We start from the raw sequence: 26535 nt of genomic DNA on the forward strand, positions 1-26535 counted from the left end.
GGACCTTGTATAACCTTAGTATGTGACTCAATTCTTTTCCTTGGTTCTTGAATCTTGTCCCAAGCATTCAAGGCTGCTGTAAGGCATAGGGACAAGATGTGTTCATTTATGTAGCTTTAGTGTCTGCATCAGCATAATGGCCCTCACCAAGACTTTGATCTCATAACCTTTGATTCTGTTTTGATGTCAAAGGTCTTGGATTCTTCCCTCAAATATAACTTCCACTGCAGATGTGGACCAAGTTCTAGAATAGCTGAGTCTAATTGAAGCCAGTCATTTGGAGTTATTCTATTTCTTGTAGCCCATGCCTTTACTAAGTCTCACATATGGTGAATGCATGCCATAAGAAACTACTGCTTCCTTAATACCTTTTAAATCTTTCATATGTATAGTCTTCCCATTTGCATTCTGTCTATCCTCCTTGGTGTTCTTGCTGGCTTTTGAATAATAGTAACAAGATAGACCATAGCAGGTGATGATGATGATATGGCCTTTGATAAGTCATCTCTGACTCTGAAAGGTACTGATTAAGGTAAATTTTTTTTTATTATCTTATTTTGTACCTTAACTCCTGGTGTATCAGTTTTAAGAAGGTATTCTATGGCCTGTAGTCTGTGCACCATCTGAAATATAAAAACTTCCAATGATTTCATTAAATCAGTCAGTTTCTTGTTTTCATCATTTACATATGATTCCAGAGATTTAATATTGTCATCCTTAGAAATTATTTGTATGACATGCAGATTGCCTTCAAAAAACAATATTCTATTTACTCTTAGACATGGAACGATATTTTTCTGTTAAGAGTTCATTGCCATGTTACATTTTGTGAATTCTGTTTGTCAAATTATGATTGTCATTTTCATTTGTATGAATCCTTTCTGCTAAGCTCTCATTACCAGTCTGTAAAGTCAATCATTTCTATAAGTTCCTCATTCTTAGCTATATAATCAAACCATTTCTTTAAGGATATGATATGGATTACCAAGATAATAGCAATATGGCTAAGAGTGTACACAACCCAGATAGGTTGAATACCGCTTTTAAAATTCTACCCAAAGTAGAAGCAAAAAGATTTTTAAATTCCTGAATGGTAATATTGTCCACCATTGTTGTAGTAGTAGTTACCAAATTGTAAGAAATAAATTTTTATTAATTTATTTGCTAGCTTAAAATGCAAATCTATCCAGTAATTTACCTCAAATTAAGTCCTCAGAAAGTCATGTCTCTTACAGTCTTAACTTGAAGTTGCAATGATGACATTTGGTCAGCAGGTGTTACAGATATACTGCCAAAGCAAGTCCAAAGACAGTGAAGCTACGGGCTGACTTTTCCAATGCTGTCCAACCTTTGGACACTAAGCAAAAACTCAAACCAAACTAAAGAGAAAAGGAAAAAAGGAGGAACCTGTGTGCACTGATTGCCAATCACCAATCAGGGTGTGGCTGAGTGAAGCCGTGAGCTGTGGGCTGAAGCCATGACCCGCAGGCTGAAGCCGTGAGCCAGATTGGATGTGCTGACTCTAGGAAGTCTCGAGGTCTGGGAGTGTGTCCCTTAGTCTAAATAAAAGCTTGTTCAAACCACCAAATTCAAAGAAAAATGTTCTAGGGATTGTGTAAGCCACTGGCACTGGGTAGAGGGGAGTAGCAGGGAGTCAGGCACAGTCTGATTGACTGAGGGAGCCCATAGCTGCTAGTGGCTTTCTCAGGGCTGGACTGGGACCCTCATGTAGTGATTTGCCTCTGTCCTGCCATTAAAGTTCTTGCCATGTGGATGCCAAAATGTAAATGGAGTTCTTAATTGGTCTAGATAATAAAAACCTGGAGTCAGGTATAGAGGAAAATGCTGAGATATCAGAGAAAAAGGAGTAAGCGACAGCCATACCTTACCTCCTTAGCGTCTCAGCAGACCAGAGCGAGTTCCTGTTTCTCCCTGCTTACATCCTGTTTCCTCCCGGCTATCTCACTTCCTGTCTGTCTCTACAGACCTTCAGACCTCTATGGTTAGCAAGTGTCAAGCTCCATTCTCTGACCTTCAGACAGGCTTTATTTGTACAAGCAAGATATCACCACAGAGCTAGAGAAAAAGCATTGCCTCTGTCCACTCTGTGAGCCAGAGAGTACATCCCTTGATCCCCCACCCCCACCCGGCCCAGCCACATACCCCAAAGTCCCTGCCCTGCTGGCCGCTTTGTCTGGACTGTGCTTGCCTGTCTCCTCCCTTTCACGGCCAAGGTATTTGGAAACCTTGCTTGTGTTTACTTTTTGCACTGCCTCCTTTCCTCCACTCTGCCATACGTCAGTATTTAGATCTGACCTTCCCCGGATGCTGACTGTTATGACCTGTTTTAGGTGGCACCTTTCCCTGACTTCTCAGCTCCTCCTCTCAGATGCTCTCCTAAGCTTTGTGGTCCCTCAGTTTACCTGACAGCTCCACAGGCATCCTCCACCTTCCTGTTCACTGCTCTACAATTGGTTTCTAGTCTTGTTTCTGCTTCTGGTTTTTATTTTTGTGTTTTGCCTTCCCTCTTTTGATCCCCCATCCTTTTGTCTTTATTTTTGTTTGGTTCCTCTGTGTTTCATGGGCCTCACAGCACAAACTAGTTGGGTATAGTACTCCCTACTAACAGTCCCCCATGTGGCAATATGTTATTTATGATTTATTAAAGCTTGCCTGAGGATTCGGAAGGCAAAGTCAGCCTCAGGCAGTGGTGAAACTGAAAGGATGAAAATACAGCCTAACTCTCTAATGACCACTAAAAGTTAGAAATTTAAGAAAAGTCTATCAGCATGTATTTAAAAATCACCATAGCTGCATGCCAAGCTCAGGAAAAAAGAAAAATACATGAAATATCTTGGTCACAATGACCAGTTTCTAGAAATTATTATTATTATTCATAACCACCTAGTTTCTGAAGAATGTTGTTATCCACAACAACAGTGTGGGAATTGTTATGGGTCATCCTGTCTACAAAGAAAATTAATAACTAAAAGAGATGGCACTCATGGCAAGAAGGGAAAACTAGAAAGAACAAGTGCCTCTGCCAATAGATATAGATAACTCCCTGACTGGACAGTACATTCTCCCAGCCACTCAAGGACAAGGCCACTGAGCCCACTGGTCCTAGAGAAAGAAAACCCCCTAACCTTGCAGGTGCACTAAACAATCCCACCTTGTAAAAACTGTGTACTCTATGAAATCTCTGTAACCTAGGAAACTTTATTAACTATTCCAAGTTTTGAACTATCCCATGACTTTCCTTTTAGGCCTAGTGAAAATAACAGGCTAGCTTTGAAACTGGCCTTCTTAGCTTTGATGTAAATCCTATAAAACTATCTCAATTCTGCCCTCAAGGTCCTCAGTCCTCTACCCCTGCATGGCGTATGACTGTGGACCCAGTGCACTTGGAATAAAAACTTCTCATGCTATTTGTATCGAGACCGCTTCTCGTGAGTGATTTGGGGTGTCGCCTTTCCTGAGTGGGAGCGTGAAGGTCCATGCTCTACAGGTCTTTCAATACACACCAGCAGCCATAAGCTAGGAGGTGGTGGTACACACCTTTAATTCTAGAATTAAGAGGTACATGTATCTCTGTGAGTCCAAGGCCATCCAGATTTACACAAGATTGATCCAGTCCTAAGGAGAAACAGCTCACTCAAAGATGATATCAGGGATCACACACCTTTAATCCCAGAATTAGGGAGGTATATAAGTCAGGAGCAAGGTCAATATCAGACATTCATCCTCCATCCTTTGAGGACAGGAACACATTGAAGTCTCAGGATTTTCCATCCATGCCGAGGAGAGGCTTCAGTCTGAGGTTTGGTGGAGCCAAGATCACATTTGTCTCTGGTAGCATGAGAGCTAGTGATCAGCTGCTTTGATTTTCTGATCTTCATTTTGAAGCTTGAACCCCAGTATCAGTCTCTGGGTCTTTTATTTATCAAGCAACACCCCAGTTTCGTTCACTGATATAATTTTGTCAGACCTCCGCTTCTCAAGCACAGCTTGGTCATGGCTTGTGTAAAGCCCAATGGTTGACTTGTCTCCTAGTCATTGAGTGACTAGGAGAAAAGTATGAAAGACAGTATGAAACCACAGTGTCCCTACCCCTCATAGCAAACACCCTTTAGGAGCAGGCAAAGAGTCCCAAACGCACAGCCTTCCCCTTCCTGGGGTCTGACTATTCCTTCTTATGCACCATGATACCCTCTGTCCTGTGGCTCTTTTTGTTTGAACTGTTTATTCTCCTCTCCATCAGTAAATTCAGTTTACTCCTCAAACAAGGTTTATCCAGTCTAAATTTGGTTTGATCATCACTTTTCCTTAAATGTGAGCCCCCTTTCTCTGAACTCTGTTAGAGCAGAAAAAATAGCCCTTACCATTCAACCCACTCGTTCCTCTGTTAAGGCAGGAACATTGCCCCCATGGGCAAGGACACTGGTACTCAGAGGGGTAGAGGAACGTGTTTAGACACACAGCAAGGAAGGACAGAACTGGGACTCAAACCAGGTCTGTGTGACCCTCACCTAGTATTCTGCTGAGTTAGGACTGTTTGAACTGGAAAGCCCAGGTCCCGCCTCCCTGCTCTGTTCCCAGCAGCCCCATTGCTGAGGCAGAGCCTCTTGGTCCTCAGAGGTAGGTGTATAGAACACGGTGGTCTTGATGGGCTCATGAGTGGCACTGGCGAGGGCTCCCCTGTGCCTTCTCACCCTTCTGACTCCCCACTGTCTTCTCTCTCAGGGATATGATGTCATCAGGAATGTACAAAATGGACAATGGCAAGCCTTGCCTCAACAACTGCTTTCCAGCCAAAAGTCTCCTTCGGATGCCAGAAGAAGGTGAGATGACTCCGGATTGCTGCCTTTTCTCCACACCCAGCTCCTGCCTCGCACTGTTCTTCTCACTTTGCCCTGTGTCTCCCAGTGCTGTCCCTTCTCATCCCTATTTTCGCAGCAGCTCCAGTGCCCTCTGTTCAGTGGCCTCTCACTGCTGACACCTCTAGAGACACATGCCATTCAGTGTAACCTACGCTTACTCTCTGCCACAGCCCCTTGCCGTTGTTTATGTTCCCTTCTTTTCAGGGCGGTTTTCACAGAGTATTCCAGCCTCTATTCCAGTTAGCCAAAGTCTTCAAATACACGAAGCCCTACTCTTCTCCCACGTTTTTCCAACAAACCACCCTATGAGCCCTTAATCTGTTATATATCTTCCTTCCCATTTCTCTGATTAAATGAGTAATCATTCTTCATTCAGCTCCTACATGAAACCACTAATACTTCTTTGGTAGTTTTTCAGATATCCATCTAGTTAAAAACTTCTCTGGAGCAGGGGCTTCTAAACAGAGCACAGCCATATAAATGAAACACTGTCTAGAAGATAGGTTGGTCTCTTGCTTTGGATGGGTAGATCAAGAGAGAAGCACACCTTCTCTAATCCCTGGTTTTGTGACTTGTTGCCCGATCTACTGTAAGTATTCCCTTTTCATCAGGGGGGGGTATTGACTAGGGAGACTCCCCAGTCAATACCAAAAATGTAATGCAAACCATATATGCATATGTGTGTATACATACATATAGGCATGTATATACTATATTTTCTCATACAGACTTGATAAAGTTTAATTTATAAATTAGGAATAATATGAGATTAACATACAGAGTACATAGAATCAAAGAATAAATAGAATAATTATGTCAACATGCTGCAGTGAATAAGTTATTTAAAAATTATCATTTATTTCTGGAATTTTCCACTTAATATTTTTAGGCTGTAGTTGAGTAACAGCAACTGAAAACATGCACATACTCTCTCTCTCTCTCTCTCTCTCTCTCTCTCTCTCACACACACACACACACACACACACACACACACTTGAATAAAGGGGCCTGTAGAATACATAGGATATTGATCGGCTCTCCTCTAGTCTATTCTCCAATCTTGGGGGGTTCATAGTGATTAGAGAAGGATCACAGGGCCTCGCACCTATCAGACCAGGGCTCTATCACAGAGCTATACCCCAGCCCTGTTCTCTCGGCTTCTCTAGAGTAATGTCATTTTTTCACCTAAGCCTCATTCCTGGACTTGTTTGAATCCCCTAGGGCAGTGGTTCTCAAACTTCCTAATGCTGACACCTGTAATACAGTTCCTCATATTGTGGTGACCCACAACCATAAAATAATTTTCATTGTTATTTCATAACTATAATTTTGCTACTGTTATGAATCACAATATAAATATCTGATATGCAGTTTACCTGGTATGTGACCCCTGTGAAAGGTCATTTGACCCCCAGAGAGGTCATGAACCATAGGTTGAGAACCTATGGATTTATGTTTTCTCATACTCAGTTTCCCTCCCTCCTCTTACAAATACACACACACACACACACACACACACACACACACACAGAGAGAGAGAGAGAGAGAGAGAGAGAGAGAGAGAGAGAGAGAGGAGGGAGAAGTATGTCTGCATGTGTTGGTATGCATACTCACTGAAAGCAAGGAAGTGTCAGTAGTGAAAAGAATATACTTGTTGCCTGGATCCTGGTTTCTAAACATCATTCTCCAATGAGAGGAGTAAGAGCTCTCCAGAGAAAAAGTGTTCACAGGTCTGAGGCAAGGAAAAAGAATTCAGGTTGGGCCTTGAACATCTTGTGGTACCAGAAAGTAAAGACGTGTCCAGAAAAACAACAACAACATTGAGGGCAGGTTGAAAAAACAAGCAGCCAGATGACAGAGCCAAATCTGGGACAGCTGAAATAGGGAAATAAATAATGGTAGAATTGGGTTTTAAAGCATGCAATAAATATTCATGAGTCCATAATGACATAAATAATCATTTAGGTCAATAAATAAGTAGGAGAGAAGAAATAGCTTTTCTTTGTGGTAAAAATCTCATTAATGAATACAGAAGACATGAGGGATATATAAAATCACCATTCAAATATCACAGTAATATTTTTCAGGTAAAATACACTTATGGATAATATATCAGTCAGGGTTCTTTAAAGTAATGCTAGTAGAAAATGTCTGGATGGATGGATGGATGGATGGAGAAGATGGGTAGATAGAATAGAAATTAGCTTATGTGACTTTAGAGGCTGAGGTAACTCCTGGGGAAGAGCTGGTTCTGAAGTTGTTTGTTTGTTTGTTTGTTTGTTTTGCTTCCTGATGGTGAGTATGGAAACCAATGCTTTGCACAAGTGGGCAAGTGTTCTATCACTGAGCTACATACCAACCTATTGTCTGCCCCCTTTCCTTCCTCCCTCCCTCCCTTCTTTCCTTCCTTCCTTTCTTTTTTTTGAAACAGTATCTCTAGGTAGCCCTGACTTTCTGACAACTCACTATGAAGACAGGTTGCCCTTGAACTCAACTCACAAAGATCTTCCTGCTTCTGCCTTGGAATGCTGGGATTAAAGGCATGTGCCACCATGCCTCACACCCATCCCTATGTAGTCTTGAAACAGGACTTCTTTTTCATATAAGAAATCTCAGCTTTTTGCTCCTTACTTTTTTCAATTAACCAAGTGTGGTAGGGCCACCTACATCATTAAATACCTCTCTCACTAACATCACCTCATCATAGATACTAGCTAAAACTACAAAATACTTCCACGACTACATAGTGCTGAACAATTGCATATTAAAACCCAGTAAAGCTGAAACACAGAAATTTAGGATGCTAGAAAAAATGGGTAGAAATATGAGAAACAAGACATTTGAACAACTTTCTAGGTATAGTTATTAATAACAAAGGTAAAAATAGGAACGTCTCAGTAGTGAAATTAAGCAGACCTCACTTTGAATGAGTGATCAAAATTAGCCCTGTAGGGCTGTAGAGGTGGCTCAGCATGGAAGAGTACCTGCAGCATGAATGAGGACCCATCCCAGCATCCATGTAAAGCCTGGGTGTGGCCATATATGCCTGTCACCCCATAGTTGGGGATAAAGACAAGAGGATGGGCGGGGGGGCTTTGCTGGCCAGCATAGCTGGAGTTGGGCTTCCAGTTCAACAAGAAACACTGTTTCAAGGAAACAAGATAATGAGTGACAGGGACATCTCACATATTTCTCTGGCTTCTATGTGAACACCTTCACACATGCACTCATACATCATGTGTGTGTATACCACACACACACACACATCAAATAAACATTGTAGTATCAATGTGTTGTATGATAGTACATTCCTATAACCCCAGCAGTCAGGAGGCTTGGGCAGGAATATTGTGAGTTTGAGGGCAGCCTGGGCTACATACTGAAAACCTGTCCCCAAAACAAGTAACCACCGTCAGAAATAAAGTGTAACAACCTCATGAGTTTCCTGAAATGATACACAGAGAAAGGCACAGCTTGATTTTGTGGTAGCTTGCCAAGTTCAAAGCGTCAGTCTAAACATGGGAAAGCATCAGACAAGTCCACACTGGGGAATATTTTATTTTAAATACTTTAATATTTAATACTTAACTGACAAGTGTCAAGGCTGCAGAAGGAAAAAGAAGAGTTGGAGAACCATCTCATCAATTGGAGCAGACTAAGGAGTCATGCCAGCTGAATGTGATGTGAGATCCTCGCCTGGATCCTGGTACAGGAGGAGGGCATTAGAAAACTGACAAAATTCAAAGAAGGAATAACATTAGTAGTTGATGTTGCATCAATGTTAATTGCTCAGGTTCAGTAATTGTGTGGCTGTTATATAAGATCAGAACAGAATATTAGGGAGGCTGTGTGGCAATTTGCACCATCTTCGCAACTCTTCTGGAAGTTTAAAATGATCTCAAAATGAAAAATTATGAAGAAAAACAAAGCAAGAAGTCCTCCCTTGATTCCCCCTTGCTGCTAAAAGTCTGTACTGTTACCAGGCTCCATCCAGTTTCAGCATTTTTATAGTTGGCCTCCCTGACCTTCCAGTCTCATTTCACATAGATCTCATGGCATGTCTAGGCCTTTCCTCTGGGCCACTTTGAGTTTTCACCCAACTCAGACTGCTATCTCTGGGATTCAGGGATATGAAGAGTGAGTCAAGGAGCATGGAAGCCTATTCCCTGAGTGGAACAACACTTTTGGTGATGGGGTACCAAACTTCCTAGCCTATGGCAGGAGTGGGAAATTGTAGTCAGACCTTTTCTGTCCTACCTAGCCTGTTTCACAATAACCACATGGAGATTTCTTATTAATCATGAAAGCTTGGCTGATAGCTTGGGCTTGTTTCTAACTAGCTCTTATAACTTAAATTAACCCGTATTTTTATTAATCTGTGTTCTATCACGTGGCTTTTACCTTTATCCCATTTTGTGTGTTCCACTTGTTCATTGTCTGGCTGTCTTCTCCCTCATCTCTGCCCTTCCTCCCAGTGTTCTCTCTACCCCAAAACCTACTGCCTATCTACTAGACAATTAAACCAATCTAATTGATGAATCTTCACAGTGTACAAAAAGATTATTCCACAACAGGAAATGCCTCATGTGAAGTCAGAGCAGGCAGAGCTGGCAATGGTGGTCACACGGGGACAGGCCCTAGAGGCAGGAATAGGAGTTGCTGCAGGCCAGAGCTAGACTGATCTGTGTCATCTGGGCCCTTTATGTTTCTGGGTCTTTTTGTTTATTTGTTCTTCTTCCCTCTGCCTAGACCGCCCTGATTCCATTGCTCATGTAATACATTCCTTCAGCTTACTAGATCTGCCTCATCCTGGTAGGCTTTCTGGGCTTGCACAGCACCTCACATATTATTGAACTCTTGGGGTCAGTGCTTCTACCCTGTTCATTCCCATAATCCCCACTCTCAGTGTAAAGTAGATGTCCACAAAAGTCCAAACAGATTATCATGTGGTCTCACTAAGTCATTCATTTAGCAGCAGTCACAGCGGCAAGTTCTGTGCAAGCCATGGGGATGTGAAGATAAGTTAGACAGGCCCCTGCTGTTACAGAGCTGCTATTCCAGAGAGGAATGTAGACAACAAATGAGTAAGAAAATAATACAATTACAGATTGCAATTAATGCCATAGGTAGATTAACTGCTAATGTGGAAGAGAGTAGATCATAGAATGTCATCATGATTTTTAAATGAACTTATGAATTTCATAATCTTTTGTTTTCTGTTATAGGATCCCATGTAACCCAGGCTGGCCTGAAACTTGCTATGTAGCCAAGGGTGACCTTGAACTACTGATCCCCTTGTTTCTGCCTCCCGGAGTACTGGGTTTACAGGCCTGCCCCACCGTAACCAGTTTTATACAGAACTAGGGGTTGAACCAAAGTCTCCACTCATGTTTGACAACACTTGACCAACTGAGTTACAACCCCAGCCCTCATACTCTTTTTGCTCAAGCATGGAATCCAGGTCATACACAGGCCTTACCCAAGAGATGGTCAATGGGAGAGTAATTGGCTAGCACCCGAGAGAGTTACCCTCTATACTGAGGGGGATCAGAGAGGACATCACATAGCAGGAAGAGTCCAATTTTGTCTCTTAAATGAGCAGTAGACTTAGGAGGCACACGTTTGGAGATAAAGGAAGGAATTGGACAGCTATCCCATCTTCCCCATTGTAAGCATTTTCATCTGTAGCCCACCCCTCGCTGAGCTTAGTGCTGGCTGAAATGAGACAGGGTGTATGCAGACACCCCAGCGGTGGTGAGTAACTTGTTCCAATCTTCCCCACAGGCCGAGGACACTGGTTAGTGTCTCGCAAAGGCAGCATGAAGAAGGGTGTGACTAAGGCATGCGCTGAAGGCCAGGAACACCTGAAGAAGGTTTCCTTCGAGACTGGGTTGAAGAAAGTATCTCGGCGGGATAGCCAGGCAGATGCTCTTGGGCACATCTTGGACCGGGCTTTTCTGGTGAGAGTAAATTCATTCCTGAGTATCTGGTAGCATTAGCTAAGGGAGGTGGAGTGAAGAAATGAGGACTCCCCTTCCCTGCCCTTGTCTGAATAGGGGCAAGGACTTGTCTTGTCCAGGTACCATTATTCCTATCCCATTCCAAGCCATGAGAGTGATGGTGGCAACTGAGTGTGGCTGATGATGAAAGAACCCTGGAAATTTCCTTTATCATGTGAAGCCTTTATATTCACCCTGTGAGATAGGTCCAATATTACCATCCTGATTTTATTGCCACTTATAGACAGGGATAAAGAGGTCCCCCATACAGCCAATAAATGGCTGGACCAGGATTAGATCCCTGATCTACTGACTCTAAAGCCTGTACCTTTATATTATGTAAAATAGCCAGATAGGGTGGCACAGACCTTTAATCCCTATACTTGGGAGGCAGAGGCAGATTTATCTCTTTGAATCTGCATAGTGAGGCCTTGCCTCCAAAAAAAAAAAAAAAAAAAAAGAAAGAAAGAAAGAAAGAAAGAAAGAAAGAAAGAAGAAAAAAAGACATCATATGAAGGGCAAAATCATATGTGAGTCAGAAAGGCAAGAGTGTTTCAGAAATAAAGGGTAAACTTGAGGACCCCATGTCAGTGCTGAGGAGGAGCAAGAGATTCCTGTGTGCCATGCTGTGCTCTGCTCTGGGGTGGGAGCCAGAGGGACCAGAGTGGTCCTGATCTCCCCCAGCCTTGGTCCTTTGGTTTTAGAATCTGCCTGGAAACAGGAGGAGCTCATGGTATTACTGCAGCTAGGCCTGAGGCAGGCAGTCTCTCTGGGGAGAGCTGGGGTGCCGGGTTGGAAACCAGCCAGGTAGTTTCCCATCTGTTCTATGCAATGCTTCAGGAGCTTTGCAAAGAAAGACGGGTTTTGTAAATTAATATTAATTGGTAGTGTGGTTCTCATTGCTCCCTGAAAAGAACTGGCAGCATCCCTTGTTTCCACATTCTGCTTATGAGTCCCAGGAGATGTGTAGCAGAGGTTGCGAGAGAACGCCACGTGTTTGGCTCCACCTGCCCTCGTGGAGCAGCAGAAGGTTTTAGCAGAGCTGTGAGATTTGTTTTGACTGTTATGACCACTCCTGGGAGTACAGCAGTACTAGGGTGGGACAGACCACATCACTCCTCAGTGTTCTCTTTCACACCCTTATTTCTAAATACAGTTGACCCTGCATATCCATTATTCCTTACCCATAGATTCAAACAACCACAAACTGAAATGTTTGAAAGAAAGCAAATTTCTTTCTTACTACACCCGTCCATATTTTTGTATTACTATGCCCTAAACCATATGGTCTAACAACGATTTACATATTTGTACTATACTAGGTACTATCAATAACCCAGTTATGGTTTGAAGTGTATAGGAAATACATAGGTTGTTAGCAAATATGACACCATATTTAAATGAGAGATTAGAGGCCTAGAGAGATGGCTCAGTGGTTGAGAATATCGGCTGTTCTTCCAGAGGACCTAGGTTCAATTCCCAGCACATACATAGAAGTTTAAGACAACTGTAACTCCAGCTCCAGGGAATCTGAAACCTTTTCTTGCTTCCACAGGTATCAGGCACACAAGTGGTGCACAGACATACAAATATGCAAGCATCCAGGCATATAGGATAGAGTTGATTTTAAAATTCTGAGGTACTTGAAAGTCCCTGTTTTCACTTCCTAGCATTTCCAGAAGTTGTGAGAGGGTAATTGTCCCCACATTTAATCGGCATGGCTTGTTACCTGTATTGCTGCTTTGGGTAGAAGAAGCAATGAGAATGTTTTTCAGAGTAACAGGATCTCTGTGCTGCCTGTCAGATCACTGGCAACTCAGATTGTACCACTGCACACAATGCAATGACCCCACACCCCCAAATATATCATTTTGGATAATAATATCTCTATGTTGGCACTAACTAACCAATCACCAAGCTTGTAACCTGGGATTCTACTTTATACTTGCCTCTTTCCATCAGTCTAACACTCACACCTTTACCAAGTCCTGGAACTTGTATTAAATAGTCACTAACCTTATCTTCCTTTCATCAATTATGCTACAACTCTTAACCCAGCCGCCATCATCTCTTATTGTACTAACCACACAGCTCTCTAACTAGTTCAAACCAATTAGAATGTTTTTCTTTGGGGGTCATTGAGAGGGCTCCGTGTGTAAGTGCACTTGCTGTGCAAAGCCTGACAACCTGAGTTCATTGCCCAGGAGAGAAGGTGGAAGGAGAGAAACAACCCCCCAAAAGTCCTCTAACCTTCATATGTATGACATGGTATGTGCACATATGCACACACACCCAGATGCTGCTGCTGTTAATAATAATATAAATAAGTAAATAAAATCTAGAATGCTTTTATTTCTTAGGAAGCCTGAGGCATTGTTTGAAATCTATTACATGATGGTTACATAACATCCTTCCATCTTTCTGCTCTGTCATCCTCAGCATGCTGATTTGTCCTCCTTTCCTGAATCCCTTCATTATTCCAAATGGCTGCCACAGTTCTGATCATCCTACACACACAGAGGACAACATCCAGAGGCAGAGAAGGGGTTGCCCCTGTACCATGCCTGTCTTTAGAAGAAAAGTCATTCCTAAGCTGTCACCTATTCCTACTTTCAGCAGCTAACATCTTATTGGCATGACCTACATATCCAATTATTGCTTGGAGGAACAAAACCTTGACAGTTGGCTGGGACAGGTTAAGGCTTGTTCTTGGGGCTGGAGCTTGGAACATGTCTGCTTTAGGGAAGGGAAATGACCTCAGTGTTCTCTACAGGGAAGACGTAGACAGATGTTTATTGGAAAGGTCATTAACAACTTCTGACAATACTGATTTTTATGAAACTGCTGTCAGCCACTACTTAACCCACACTCTTGTTCAGAACCAATGTGGATCCGAATGGTCTCACAACTCCCTCTCTAACCTTGTCTTGGCTACCTCTCAAAAACACCATGCCTTCTCCTGCCTGGGAGGTCTGCATATTCCCTACCCACTTCATAGGATTACTTCCTGTTCTGCTCTTAGCCCTCAGCTGGAAAAATCACTTCCTCAAGTAAATGTTTCCTCCATCTAAGACTGAGGTTGGGACCTCCTGTTTCCATACCCATGGGATCTGATATTTCTCCTTTAAAATAACTATTACCTTGCCATGTACTTGCCATTTGGCTTCCCACTAAGTGAAGATGTGGAAGGCTTCTGCTGCTTCCCCACTGTCTTCCCTGAACATGTTCAGAGACTCTTCAAAGTCGGCCCCATATGGGATGGACCATAATGGGTGAGACAAAGACCTCTGCAGCCTTCAACTAGAAGATATTTGGAAGCTGATATTAGATCCTAACTTTCTCATTATGTACAATGACATGTTGTAGACCAAAATGTGCAGTTTAATGATTATAGATTTTAATTCAATTCATAGGTCAATCATGCAGTAGCTGTAGAGCCTCAGGCAAGGCACCTTCTGTCTCTTAGTCTTATTAGAGAGGGGAAGAAAACCCTTTAACTAAAGTAATACCAAAAGAGAGAGGTAAACCCTTTGACACAACTAAAAAACAAGAAGAAACACTACTGACATTAAAGAGGATTCAGTTAGGATTAAACAAAAGTTAGTTAATATAGTCAGTTTGTGACTCAAAAGTGGTACTCAGTTAATATTGGCAAATGAATGAATGGATGGATGAATGCACATGCAAACAAATGACAAGTTTTATGAGAGTGCCCAATGAGAAAATATTCAACAGTAATAGCTTAACTCATTATGTTTGGTTGGGACCTTGGGGACCAACTCTGTGTCCTGTGTTTCAGATGAAGCACCATTGTGTTAAAAAGCCATCAGAACTTTGCACTGTCAACGTGAGCGGCATGAAGTTCTCCAAGGTGAGGCCAGCAGCAAAGATGTAACAGCCAGATGTGAGAGGGCACCCGAATGCTCTGGTTTGTGTATGGAGCCTCCACAGTCCTTGGGCACTAGAAATCAGTTATGTAGAAAGAGGGAGGACAGAGGGCAAACAAGGGCTCAGTGGGTGGAAGCAATATTCACATACAAAGTTTGCTTTGAATTTGGTATTCATATAAATTAGAAAAACTCACTTAAGGAATCTGTTCCTGAGACTGGGGCATAGAACATGGGGTGAATTGTCCAGGAAATCTGGATAGAGTATAATTCCTTGTGGGAAGTTCCCAACACATGAGCTTACCATCTGGTAGGAGTAAAGAAGCTCATATGACAAGGAGGAATGTACAAGAATGTATATGGCACCATTGTTTTTAATGATAGAAATTTTGAAACAGATTAAATGTGCATCCACTCAGAAAGGATAACTGGTCATGTACTCAAGCAAGGAATTCAAATGGATAAACTGGACTCCAAAGAGTTAATACATTTCTCACATAAATCTCAAAATCATACTATTGAGTAAGAAAGGCATATTGAATGATAAGACTGTATGGTTATAACGTTTTAAAACATTTAAAGAACCCTTCGTATAGTTGATGGATATAAACACATGAATGTATGTAATACTCAAAAATCAAGAACAGGGATGTGGTATGAGATGGGGGGGCACATGGAGGGCTTGATGACAAGTCCTCTAATGGTTTCCTTCATGTTTAAACAGTTAAGATTCAGATCTGTTAAAAATGGGTCATCTTCAAAGATCACTCACTGTACTTTTTGATGGTTGAAGTATTTCAGAGTAGAAGAAAATGAACAGAAAAGCCCTCACAGCTCTCCCCACCCCATAGCTGCTCTTGCACTAAGAATGTCTCTTAGTCCTTTAGGCATTTGGCCTCTTGGCAGCTTCACTGGTGTCCCTGCAGGGCTCCTAGGCAGGAAACTAATCCTGTGTTTTTTCTGGAATTCTTTCTGACAGGCAAGGGAAAAGGACTTCAGACATTTCACCTCTGTGATTTATATCAATGCCTCTGAAAACCTGCTGCCTCTTGGTGAGTTTCCTCTTCTTGGACACTGTCCTCCTGGCCAGGAAAATCACTTGTGATTGGACTTGTCTGCCCATCCAACTGTGACTGGTCATTTGTGTCTTGTAGAGTGGGATAGTAAGGGCTCTGGAGAGCACTCAGATCTGCACTCTGGTCCTGTGCTATCACCAGAGCACGTTCTGTGATCTGATGCTCCTCTCTCCACACTCACATTCCTGCAACCTTGTAGACACCTTGCAAACTCCAGGGAGAGAGGCCTTTAAACCTGCATATGCTCCTACCAGAGAGAAAGCCTCTTGGTAATTCAGCAAATCTGCAGTGACCCCTGCTGGTGTCTGAATGTGTGGCCTTTAGAAAGAAGTGTGCCTGAATTACTGCTGTGGAGAGCTTATGATTTGGGCTCAGACTCAGACCAAAAGCAGGGTACATATAAGCAATGGTACAGGGAAGTCAGGAAACACTATGCAAGCATACAAGGGGACTTTAACCCAGACAAGTGAGTCAGGAAAATATAAGATCACCCAAGCTAAAATAAAAAGATAAATAGGCTGGGCTGGCAAGATGGCTGAGTGCATCAAAGCACCTGCTGCCGACCTCAGTGACCTGATTTTGAGCTGTGTGCTGCCTAGTCAGGAAGATTGCTTCCAACTGAAGCTAGACATGGAGGGCTTTGAACTTAGTCCTCCAGACAGTAGAGTCCTGGAAGGCTTTTCAACAGGGAAGCTCAGTGAAGAGGGATGGAGGCCTGGAGACTTGAAGGATCAGTTCAGTCTTCCACGGGAGGGGAGATGATACTTGAGACAGGCCAAGTGGGTGAGGGGGATCGAGAGAGTGATTTGGGAAGAGCGCGACTCACAGGGCTTGGCAACCTGTGGAGATACAAGGAAAGGGATGAATCAAGGGGACCACTCAGAGACAGTCCAGGAAGACTGTTGATGAAATGAGCTTGCTTTGTCTCCATATATTGGATGGGAGCTTCTAAAGAGACATCTAACGAGATCCCTGCCTTAGAAGAAAATGTGGTCTGCTAGGATATGCCTTGGCATAAACATGCCAAAAGGCATGCGGAAAGACAATCAGCCTCACTAATAGGAGAAAAAACACTGGGATACTATGCTATGCCCATCAAATGTTGGCAAGTATGAAAAAGACTGATAACAGCCGGCACTGGTGTGGGGGTGGGTACTCTTGGTGAAAGTGAACTATAAGAAGGTGATGTGACACCATGGCCGTAATTTGGTATCATCTCTTAAAGTTTATAACAGTGCCAGAGAGCTGGCTCAGCTGTTTAGAGACCCGAGTTCAGTTTCCAGCATCCATGGGGCAGCTCACAGCCACCTGTAACTCAAGTTCCAGGGGTCTAGCACCCTTTTCTAGCCCCCCATGAGCTCCTGCACACACTGGGTGCACATGAAGTCACACAGGAACACACGCATACACTAGATGAACAAACAATACATATGTACATAAATGTTTTAAAAACTGAAATAGTTGTTGCTTTTAGTAGTCCCACTTCCAGGACTATATTCTACAGGGAGATTTACACAAGGAGATTCCCCAACGGGCAGTCTCTCATTAGGCCTTACTGATCATTCTGACTCACAAGCCTTCTATAGGCCACACAGTACACCAGGTTCACTTAGAGGGTTCTGAGTAATTCTATACTATGTTGCACAGCTTCTTCAGTGGAATCCGCATGGCTACCCATCTAGCAGGGCTACCCACTAGCCAAGTGTCACCCCAGATGCAGTACACAAACTGTCACTGGGTAAATGCTGGAATCCCCCTTTCTTGGAAATCTCATCAATCACAGGAACCAATGTTCCTTGTTACATCCTATAGTTCTGTAGCTTGTAGCATTCTTATGAAGGACATGTGTGGTTATAGGAGTCACCACTTACAGAAAAGCATCCCCTTTGGATGTTTGTGATTTATACTTTCTCCTGGACCAGACACAGTTTACCAGTATGTGATAATTTTTTACCACAAGTAATAGTTGCCTAGTAACACAATTACCATAGCATGTGCTTCAGGTTTCCAAGGAAACCAGACTAGGAAGAAAATCTAAGATCCAGTTGTCATAGCCTAAATGTTACCAATAGGAAAAGGGTTAAATTGCAGCATGTCTAAACCAGAAGGTAGCTAAGATATTGAACAAATCTGTTTGTCCTAACATGGAATAATCTTCAAGTCACACTGCTAAAGGAGAAAAGCCACAATACAGCATGTATTCCATGTTTATAAAAAGAAGATTGTATTTCAACAAATACATGAGGTATATACATGGACTTTTAAACAATTGACACACAGTGTTGGGATTAAAGGAACATTTTTTTCCTGTGATGTTTGACTCTTTGGGGTGAGCATATTAGCATCTCTAGTCAGAAATAATAGAGATTATCTAGGAGTATGGCTCAGTGGTAGAGTTTGCCTGGCATGTACAAGGTCCTGGGGTTGATTCCTGGCCTGGGAAGAATAAAAAAGAAAATTTTTAAAAGGGCTTTGCATTTGAACAGACTTACTACATTCAATTCCTCAAGTACTAGCAATCATATTTCTAACAAGTCACTTAGCCTGCTGGGGCTTCCATTTCCTCAGCCACAGAATGAAAGCCGTAAATTCCTGTTAGTGAGCATGGTTAGAGATTTTAAATTTTCTAAATGGTTGTTTTTATTTTTAAGGGTGTGTGTGTGTGTGTGTGTGTGTTGCGTATATATACATGAATGCAGGTACCCATAGACAGCAGGAGAGAGAGGTCATTGGAACCTCTGGAGCTGGAATGACAGGTAGTTAGAAGCCACCCAGTGTGTCTGCTGGGAACTACAAGAGCAGTAAATCCTCTTAACCTCAAGCCAGCTCTCTAGCCCTAAGGTTAGAGATCTAGAGGCCTGCTACATAAAGGGCAGTCTACAGCCTTCCCCCGATGGAAGCTCACAAAATGGCCATTATTAGTATCTTTGTCTTTGAGCCTTTACAAGCTCAAGTTTCTCTCTGTCTATTCCCATGTAGATGTTTTTCACACATTCCCAGCCCTAAAGGAACTGGAGCTTGCATTCAATGGCATCAAGATGGTCTATGTGAAATATGGAGACTTCAAGGCATTGGAAGTAAGTTGGAGGTAGGGAGTTTTTTATCCTACCCATTACCCTGTAAGGAATTAGTATAGGGGACTTTACAGATTTCATCTTTGGGGAAGGGTTCTCTGGGCTTTCACTGCTAGGCCCTTCGTGGGCAGCCTCTGGAGAGGTTGTTGGTGATGATGATATTGGTGGCAGTGGTGATTGTGTTAGTGGTACTTGTGGCAGATAGGTAACTATGACCAAGGTGTATAAGTGCCAAGGGTCACTCATGTTCAGGAGAATCTACAGAAAAGTGAGTTTAAATGGAGTATCATAGAAGGAAGAGTTTCATAGGAGATGGGTCTCTCTGGGTGTTTGAAGAGCTGTGGAGGTTAAGAGTTAGCTGCAATAAGATAGAGACATTATGGACCAATTAAAAAACACGCGACCTCAGTAAGCAAGGCTGTTCCCAGTGGGCTCAGGTAGTACAGGCTGTACATCTGTCCCATAGACCTAGAGATTAGGATGGACAAAATAGGGTTCCTGTACATTCTAGGTGCATGTGCATCCCAAATTTTCTCAGAACCTTGGGATAGTTAATTTGGTTTGCATATCTTCATGCTTTATTGCCTCTTGTGACTTTGATAGACTAGAAGGCCACTTTTCACAAGGGAAGACGTTTTTGTCACTACCTAAGAGTCACTGCACACATGGAGTAGAGAGCAGAGTCAGAAGTGGGGCTCAGCCACCTGGCCAGGCTCACTCCCCACCCCCACCCCCCGAGTAATGCACTCTTCCTTTCGAGCTGGCCTCATAGGAAAGCATTTCTATTCACACCTTAGCAGCATGGCTACATGCCATTAGCTTTGGTAACTTCAATCTGCAAACATCAAAGGTCAGCCATGCTTCATGTGTGCCTCACTTAACTTTTCAGAGAGACTGGCCTTTTCAAGGAGTAGGTGGCCTTTATATGCCAGAGTTTGCAAACACTTTAACATGTTGGAATGGGCATCCTCCCAAGATGGACAGTGTGTCCTCACATTCTGAAAACATTCCGTGTTGAATGCAATGCTGACTTCCCCCATGGTTTCGAGTCACACTGACGATGACAACAGTTCCCTCAGTAGGCAAACTCTCAAAGTCCAACAAAATCAGCATGGTGATATTATATTTTGGTGCAGAGAGTGGGAAGTAGATCCTAGACATTAGAGATCCAGGGAGCCATTGCCCTGGCCTCCAGGCCCAGGCATCTCCTATGGACTTCCTTCCATTGTTCTTTGAAACAGAAAACAGTCACTGAACTCCCGATGATTGCATATTGTTCCATGAATCTTGTCTTCCTCCTTCCAGATATCCCAAACAGAAGTGCCAGTGGACACCCAGAGGGTGTGATCACAGGCTTTAGCTTTGAATGACTAGTTTGGAACAAACCTATGTTCGTCATGATTGATTTTGTATATGCCCTGCTTGATAATTGCATCCGATGAAGATTATTTATCTCACAGACCTGTTATTAGTCAAAAGAATTTGTCAACAAAAGAAAACAGACTCATTTTATGGTGCAGAATATAAATGAGAAAAGGAAATCTCTGGACCAGTCATTTGTTCTTGACTGTGATTTGTAAGGGCTCCCTAGGAAAAAAATATAAACATGTCAAATATCCTGATTTGCATCTCACAGTAATGAATACTTTAATGTGTAATAAAACTCAGCTGTGACTCAGCAGATACAGCAGCCAGACTAGGAATCTCTGTCCTTGGTTGTCAATGAACCTGCCACAACGGGAGCAGCCCAGAGTGGAATTCCTCCATAGTCAGTTTTGGAAAACTTAACTTTGCTGTGATTTTATTCTCTGCTTACTAATCTGAAAACTGTCCAGTAGGACCCCTACCCCAGCAGCCAGAAGCTTCATTTGTAGTCTTCGTCCTGTCAGCCCTTTGCTGGCACTTTGCCTTGCCCAAATAACTTGCCCTTGAGAATAAAGTTTCCTCCTTTGTAAAATCTGGGCTGGCTCTAAAATTCTGTGATCTATGATTCTACAAATGTTTATTTCTTGAGATACCCTTCATGGAAAGCCAATCTGGATCCAACATTAAGTAGCCAAAACAGTAGAATAGGTGTCTACATGTTTTTGTTTTTGTTTTGCCTGTAAGAGACAATAAATTAAGTACATTAAACTTTGGGCCCATCTGTTATAATTAATTATGATGGTCATGACTAGTCATCCATGCCTCTGTAGAAGGAAGAACTATAGACAGAACAGAGGTAAATGAGCATAATGTTGAAATGTGAACTTCTCATAGTTGCCACATCGTGCACACCATTCTTCCTTTACTTATTTGGTTTTTAGTCTGTTTTTTGAAACAATGTAATCCTGGCTATCCTAGAACTCATTCTGTAGACCAGGCTGACCTCAACTCACAGAGATCTTCCTGCTTCTGCCTCCCAAGGACTGGGATTAAACCCAGCCTCTTGTCTTTATTTTCACGTGCAAAGATCAAGATTGGCCACAAACAAGTGTCAGGCTGGATTTGGCTTGTTAGCCTTGGCTTGCTGATGCTTGAGCTTGAATACTGGTGAACAAGTTCAAATGTGAATGGGATGGAGAATTGAGAGTTGAGGATGGGTAGTGCTGTGTGAGTCTGCAGAGGTTGCTAAGGAGATGAAATTGTCTTATGGGATAGGGTCCATGGAGTTTTAAGCTGGAGTATGTTGTGGTCAGAGTTGTGTTTTAGAAAACATGTTCTGGCTGCTGTATGAGGAATGGGTTGGAGAAACCATGGGGGACATGAAGGAAGCAGATAAAATCCATACATCTTGGCAGTCCACACATTTGTATGAGAGACAAGGATTTCCCCCATCATCATGTGTGCTTTTCAGAGCTTATTTCCAGGTCTTCCCCTCTCCTTGTTCCAGCCCACGAAGGCCCTGTTCTGTGCACCTCAAGCCCTCTCTTTCTTCTTGGTGCTTGGAATCTTTCAGGTCCTGGCCAGTCTAATCAGGCCTCTCCTACATCATAAGCTTCACTGATATGCCAACCTCCTACAGTTCTCAGAAGAACTGCAAATTCCCAGAAGCAGGATGGCTGTAGTCTACTTCTGGTTGGTGCCTCTCTCACTCCAGCTGTCTTTGCCTTTAACAATCAGGTCGGAGGACGGCTCAGATGCTGCCAGTGTGGGAGGCCTGTGCTGACACTCTGGCAGACCTGGCTATTGTTGCCTTTGTGGCTTGTGATGTGTGTCTAGACATCTAGGAATCATCTCTTTTCTCTTTTATTTATTTGTTGTTCTTTGGCTGTTTCATGTATGATGAATTTTAATCATTTCCACCCTAGTACCCTGTTTCACCCCCCTTCCTCTCCTGCTGAAACCCTTCTTCCCCAGTCCTTCTCCCTCTTTAATGACCAGTGTGTGTGACCCCTGGGCCACCTGCTTGAGTGTAGCTGGAGGTTATTTACCAAAACATGGACAACGTATCACCACTGAAGAAAGTGACACCCTTCCTCTGCTGCTGCTAACTACCAGTAGTCCTTCAGAGAGGGGTGGGGCCCCATAAGCCTTCCATGATGGAATGTTGATGTTAACCAGAGCCACAGGGAGGTAGTGAGTGCACCATGTCATACCCGGAAGACAGTTTTACAGCATTCCCCAACCTTTGGTTCTTAAACTCTTACCACCCCCTCTTCTGTGATGTTCCCTGAGCCTTGAAGGAGAGGATATAGCTGTCCCGTCAAGGCCAAGCCCTCCACAGTCACTTTGCCTCTGCACTTGAATGGGTTATGAGTCTCTGTGTTGACCACCAAACACCACAAAAGCAGCTCCTCAGAGCCCAGCAGCATCACTTATTAGCAGATGGACACAGATAGCTTGCAGCCCAAGAAAGCCTGGAGCTCCCGGAGGGCAAGGACAAAAGAAGCCTTCAGTATGGGGTGATGATGGGAAGATGATGGCTTATGGAGGGGTGACCATTTGGACTCGTTGTCCTTATAAGCTAGTTCATTTCAGCTCATTTTGATGTGTGTCTTTGTGTCAGGGCCTGTGCTCAGTTACAAGGCTACAGAGCTGCAGTGACACGGACCCTGACCACAAAGGACCTTACCATCCACTCCTCTACTGTGTAGCAGACATAGTACATGGCACCCCTGTTTCTTATACATCTCCAGCTACCTCAAGACCCTGCAGAATTAGACAAGTATCCTGGGGTAGCATAGATAAAGCTGACAAAGTCAGGGGAGGGAGATGGCCTACCTGGCTGAGGTTGGGGGAATATTTTATAAGGAAGCATCTTTGAGATGGCCTTCTGGGGCTAAGATTCCAGTACCCAGAGATGGGTTTTCTTCCAGTGGAAACATAAAGAGGGTGACTGGAGGAATAGACAAGGAGTAGGGAGGAGTCTGAGCAACACCCCCAAGACATGCACAGTGGCAGCTAAGATTGAAAAAGGAATGAGCCTGACTGTAGGCTATGAGTGTCAACCCAAGAGACTTGTCCTGTGGGTGATGAGGTCTTCCCAGATGTGAGGAGGGAGGAGTAGCCAGCTCCCACAACTGTTTGGGCCTCATTGTCACAGGTTGCCTCTGTTTTCCCTTCTTTTGTTTCGAATGGCAGTTTTTGGACCTTTCCTTCAACAGCCTGACTGAGGAGGCCATCTGTGACCTGGGGATTCTGCCGCATCTTCGTGTGCTGCTCCTCACAGGCAACGGGCTCACCTCTCTGCCACCCAACATGGCTGTCAGAGAACAGTAAGTTCCACACCCTTGAGTTTTTCCTGTGTGTCCCCTCAGAAGCCTGAGTCCTGACATCAAAGGTATGGTTCAGAGCAACTCTTGGAAATTCTGTAAAGACAGGCTCTCATGCCTGAAGAGAGAATGCTGCCTGCTCACCCGTCTAGGAAGGGCCTCCAGTGGATGCTTTCCTGTTTACTATTAAGAGATATTAGAGCTAGGCATGATGGGGCAAACCGTCAATCCCAGCATTTAGTAGTCTGACGCAGGTCAATCTCTGTGAGTTCCAGCCAGTGAGACCCTGTCTCAAAACATACATGCACACATGTATGCACACATGAACACAAACACACATATGCAAACATGTACATGGGTGAGCGCACGCGCGCGCACACGTGCGCATGCACACACAAACACACACACATGCGCGCGCGCGCGCGCGCACACACACACACACACACACACACACACAAAGCCACTGCCTGGATGTTTCTTTGGGTGTTGCTCTTGCTAGCTGCTCCCCTTGTAAGCCCTCTATCCCAGGTCCTTGTCTGCTTGCTGGTCTCTAAATCAGCTTTGTGCACTCCCATCTGTGCCTTTGTTGAGGCCATTCCTTCTGCTGGAACATACTGACTTTCTTTTCTGAATAATACCTAAGTGGCGTTTACTGTGTCAGACGCTGTTCCCCACACCTTGTGTTCCTTCATTTAGCTCTCCTGACAGTTTTATGGCCAGGTGATTATCATCCCATTTTTCAGATGAGGAAATTGAGGTAGAGACAAGTTAAATTGCTTCCCCCAAATTCACAAAGCTAGTTTCTCACAGAGCCAAGATTTGAATCAAGTTTTTTTGACTGGAGAGGCAGAACCTGCAGTCATCATCATGGCTTCTCATATACATTGATCATATCCCAAGGCCCAGCTCCTATCCTACTTCCTCCCTTTTCTAAGCACCAGGCAAACTGAATGTTTTCCTAGTCTAATACTTGACTAGTCTGCTATAACCTGGGCCACCTAGACATGTATCTTTGTAGAAGGTGGACAGATGGCCTCTCCATAAGGGTCGGGAGGACTCTCAGAGCAAGGGCTCTGTCTCAGTCATCAGTGATCTATAGCAGCTAGACATGCTTTTCATGTAATATGTAGCCAATTGATGCTGGCCAATAGAGACTGGTGGTGATGGTCCTAGTGATGATGTCCATTGCCATAAAGAAAGGTAAGGTGACAATGACAGTGGTGATAGCAGGTTGTTAGTCACTCCAGGGGGTTGGGATAATAGTGACCATTGGATTATTTTGTTTTCAAACTGTATTTCACAAATCCAGTTCAAACTAACTGAGACAGAAAAGGTTATTTACTAGTGGTAACATGCACCTATAATGTCATATGTGAGAGATTGAGGCAGGAGGATCATGGGAGTCCAAGGTTAACCTGGATTACGTAGTGAGACCTTGTCTCCCATAGAAAAAGAAAGAGGAGGACTGGAAAGTTGGTTCAGCAGTTAAAAGCACCTTGTTGCTTTTGGATCAAATACCTGGGTTAGTTCTCAACACCCACACAATAGCTAATAATCATCTGTAACTCCAGTTCCATAGGATCCGATGCCCTCTTCTGGCTTCTGTGTGTACTGCATACATGTGGATAGACATATATGCAGACAAAGCACATTAAATATATACATACATACATATATATATTTAAGGAAAGGAAAGGGGCTGTGACAGACACCCATGAAAAGCTACTTAAAGGGAGGAATTGTTTATTTTGGTTATTGGTTTTAGCTGCTAGTCCTTGATTCTCTTGACCCTAGGCCTCAGTGAGAGGCAATCAGGCTGATGGGAGTCTGTGGCAGGGGTTACCAACATCAGGGAGGGGGAGAGTCAGAGTGAGACCAGAATGGGAGGAGTACCAGATGCCCCAAGGACCTTACCCAGGAAATGACTTCCTGTAGCTAAGCCTCACTTCCTAAACTTTTGGCCCCTCCCAGAAAAGCCCCACCAGCTAGGGACCTACTTTTTAGTATATAAGCCATTGGAGGGGCTATATTACATACTCAAACCATAACTTTCCTATTATGATTTCTGAAATTTTCCATGATAAAATGCCAAAGATGACCCCTCTCTACTCAGAGCAAGCAAATTCTCTAATTGCAATATGTTTCTGTGGGTCTGACTGAGACTTGTCCTATCATAGAGAAAGCCTCCTTCCTGATGAAGCTGTATGCAGGTGTCTAAGAGTAAGTGACAGACATCATAACAGAAGTTGCATAAGGGACCAAGAAAAAGAAAGACACCCAGAACCCTGACCCATCATGTCCCCAATTCTCAGCTACACAAATACAGCATATTCATTTTTAGGACTTTTCAGTTTGAAAAGTGATATATATATATATATATATCAGAGCTGAACATGGAGGGAAGGGGTTACAGCTGACAGCATGGAGCCAGATGACTCACCCACTCCTTGGAGCCCTAATTTCTATGTCTCCTCTCCATATTTAATTCCCACACAAGGGTGTCAACCACCATAGGCTTCATGTGACTTACATCTGAAGACTCACCCTCCTCCACCATGGGCTGAGGTGTTGTTCCATCAGCTAATGTATCTGTCTCTGAATGACTATTGCCATAGAAGTTTAGGAGCCAGGCATGGTAGTAATTGCCTGTAATCTCATCACTTAGAAGAGAAAGGCAGGAGGGTTGAGAGTTCAGTGCTAGCCTGAGCTACATCATGAATTTGATGTCAGCCTGGGAGCCTGGGCTGTACAATGATACTGTCAAAGAAAAAGAAAAGAAAAAACACACATATCGAAGTTTTATAACCTGAAAACTAAGTTATGAACTCAGTGCTCATCTAACAACTTATATGTGCAGTACATGTACACAAGCTCATGTACACAAGCTCATGTACACACTCATATGTATATAAAATCAAGAAAGAA

At 43.3% G+C, this 26535-nt stretch overlaps 1 protein-coding gene across 1 annotated transcript in view; it reads left to right on the forward strand.

The window, feature by feature from the left end:
• The first annotated feature begins 4743 nt into the window (after positions 1-4743).
• Positions 4744-26535, forward strand: part of Xrra1 (X-ray radiation resistance associated 1) — a 52469-nt gene continuing 30677 nt past the window's right edge. Inside the window, exons 1-6 of the mRNA XM_051192335.1 lie at positions 4744-4841; positions 10665-10840; positions 14679-14750; positions 15746-15818; positions 18822-18919; positions 23480-23613. Of these exons, the coding sequence (XP_051048292.1) occupies positions 4748-4841; positions 10665-10840; positions 14679-14750; positions 15746-15818; positions 18822-18919; positions 23480-23613 (647 nt within the window). The 5' untranslated portion in view covers positions 4744-4747. The remainder of the gene's footprint in view (positions 4842-10664; positions 10841-14678; positions 14751-15745; positions 15819-18821; positions 18920-23479; positions 23614-26535) is intronic.

The sequence above is a fragment of the Phodopus roborovskii genome, unplaced genomic scaffold (assembly GCF_943737965.1).
Source record: "Phodopus roborovskii unplaced genomic scaffold, PHOROB, whole genome shotgun sequence".
In the NCBI taxonomy this organism is placed as follows: domain Eukaryota; kingdom Metazoa; phylum Chordata; class Mammalia; order Rodentia; family Cricetidae; genus Phodopus; species Phodopus roborovskii.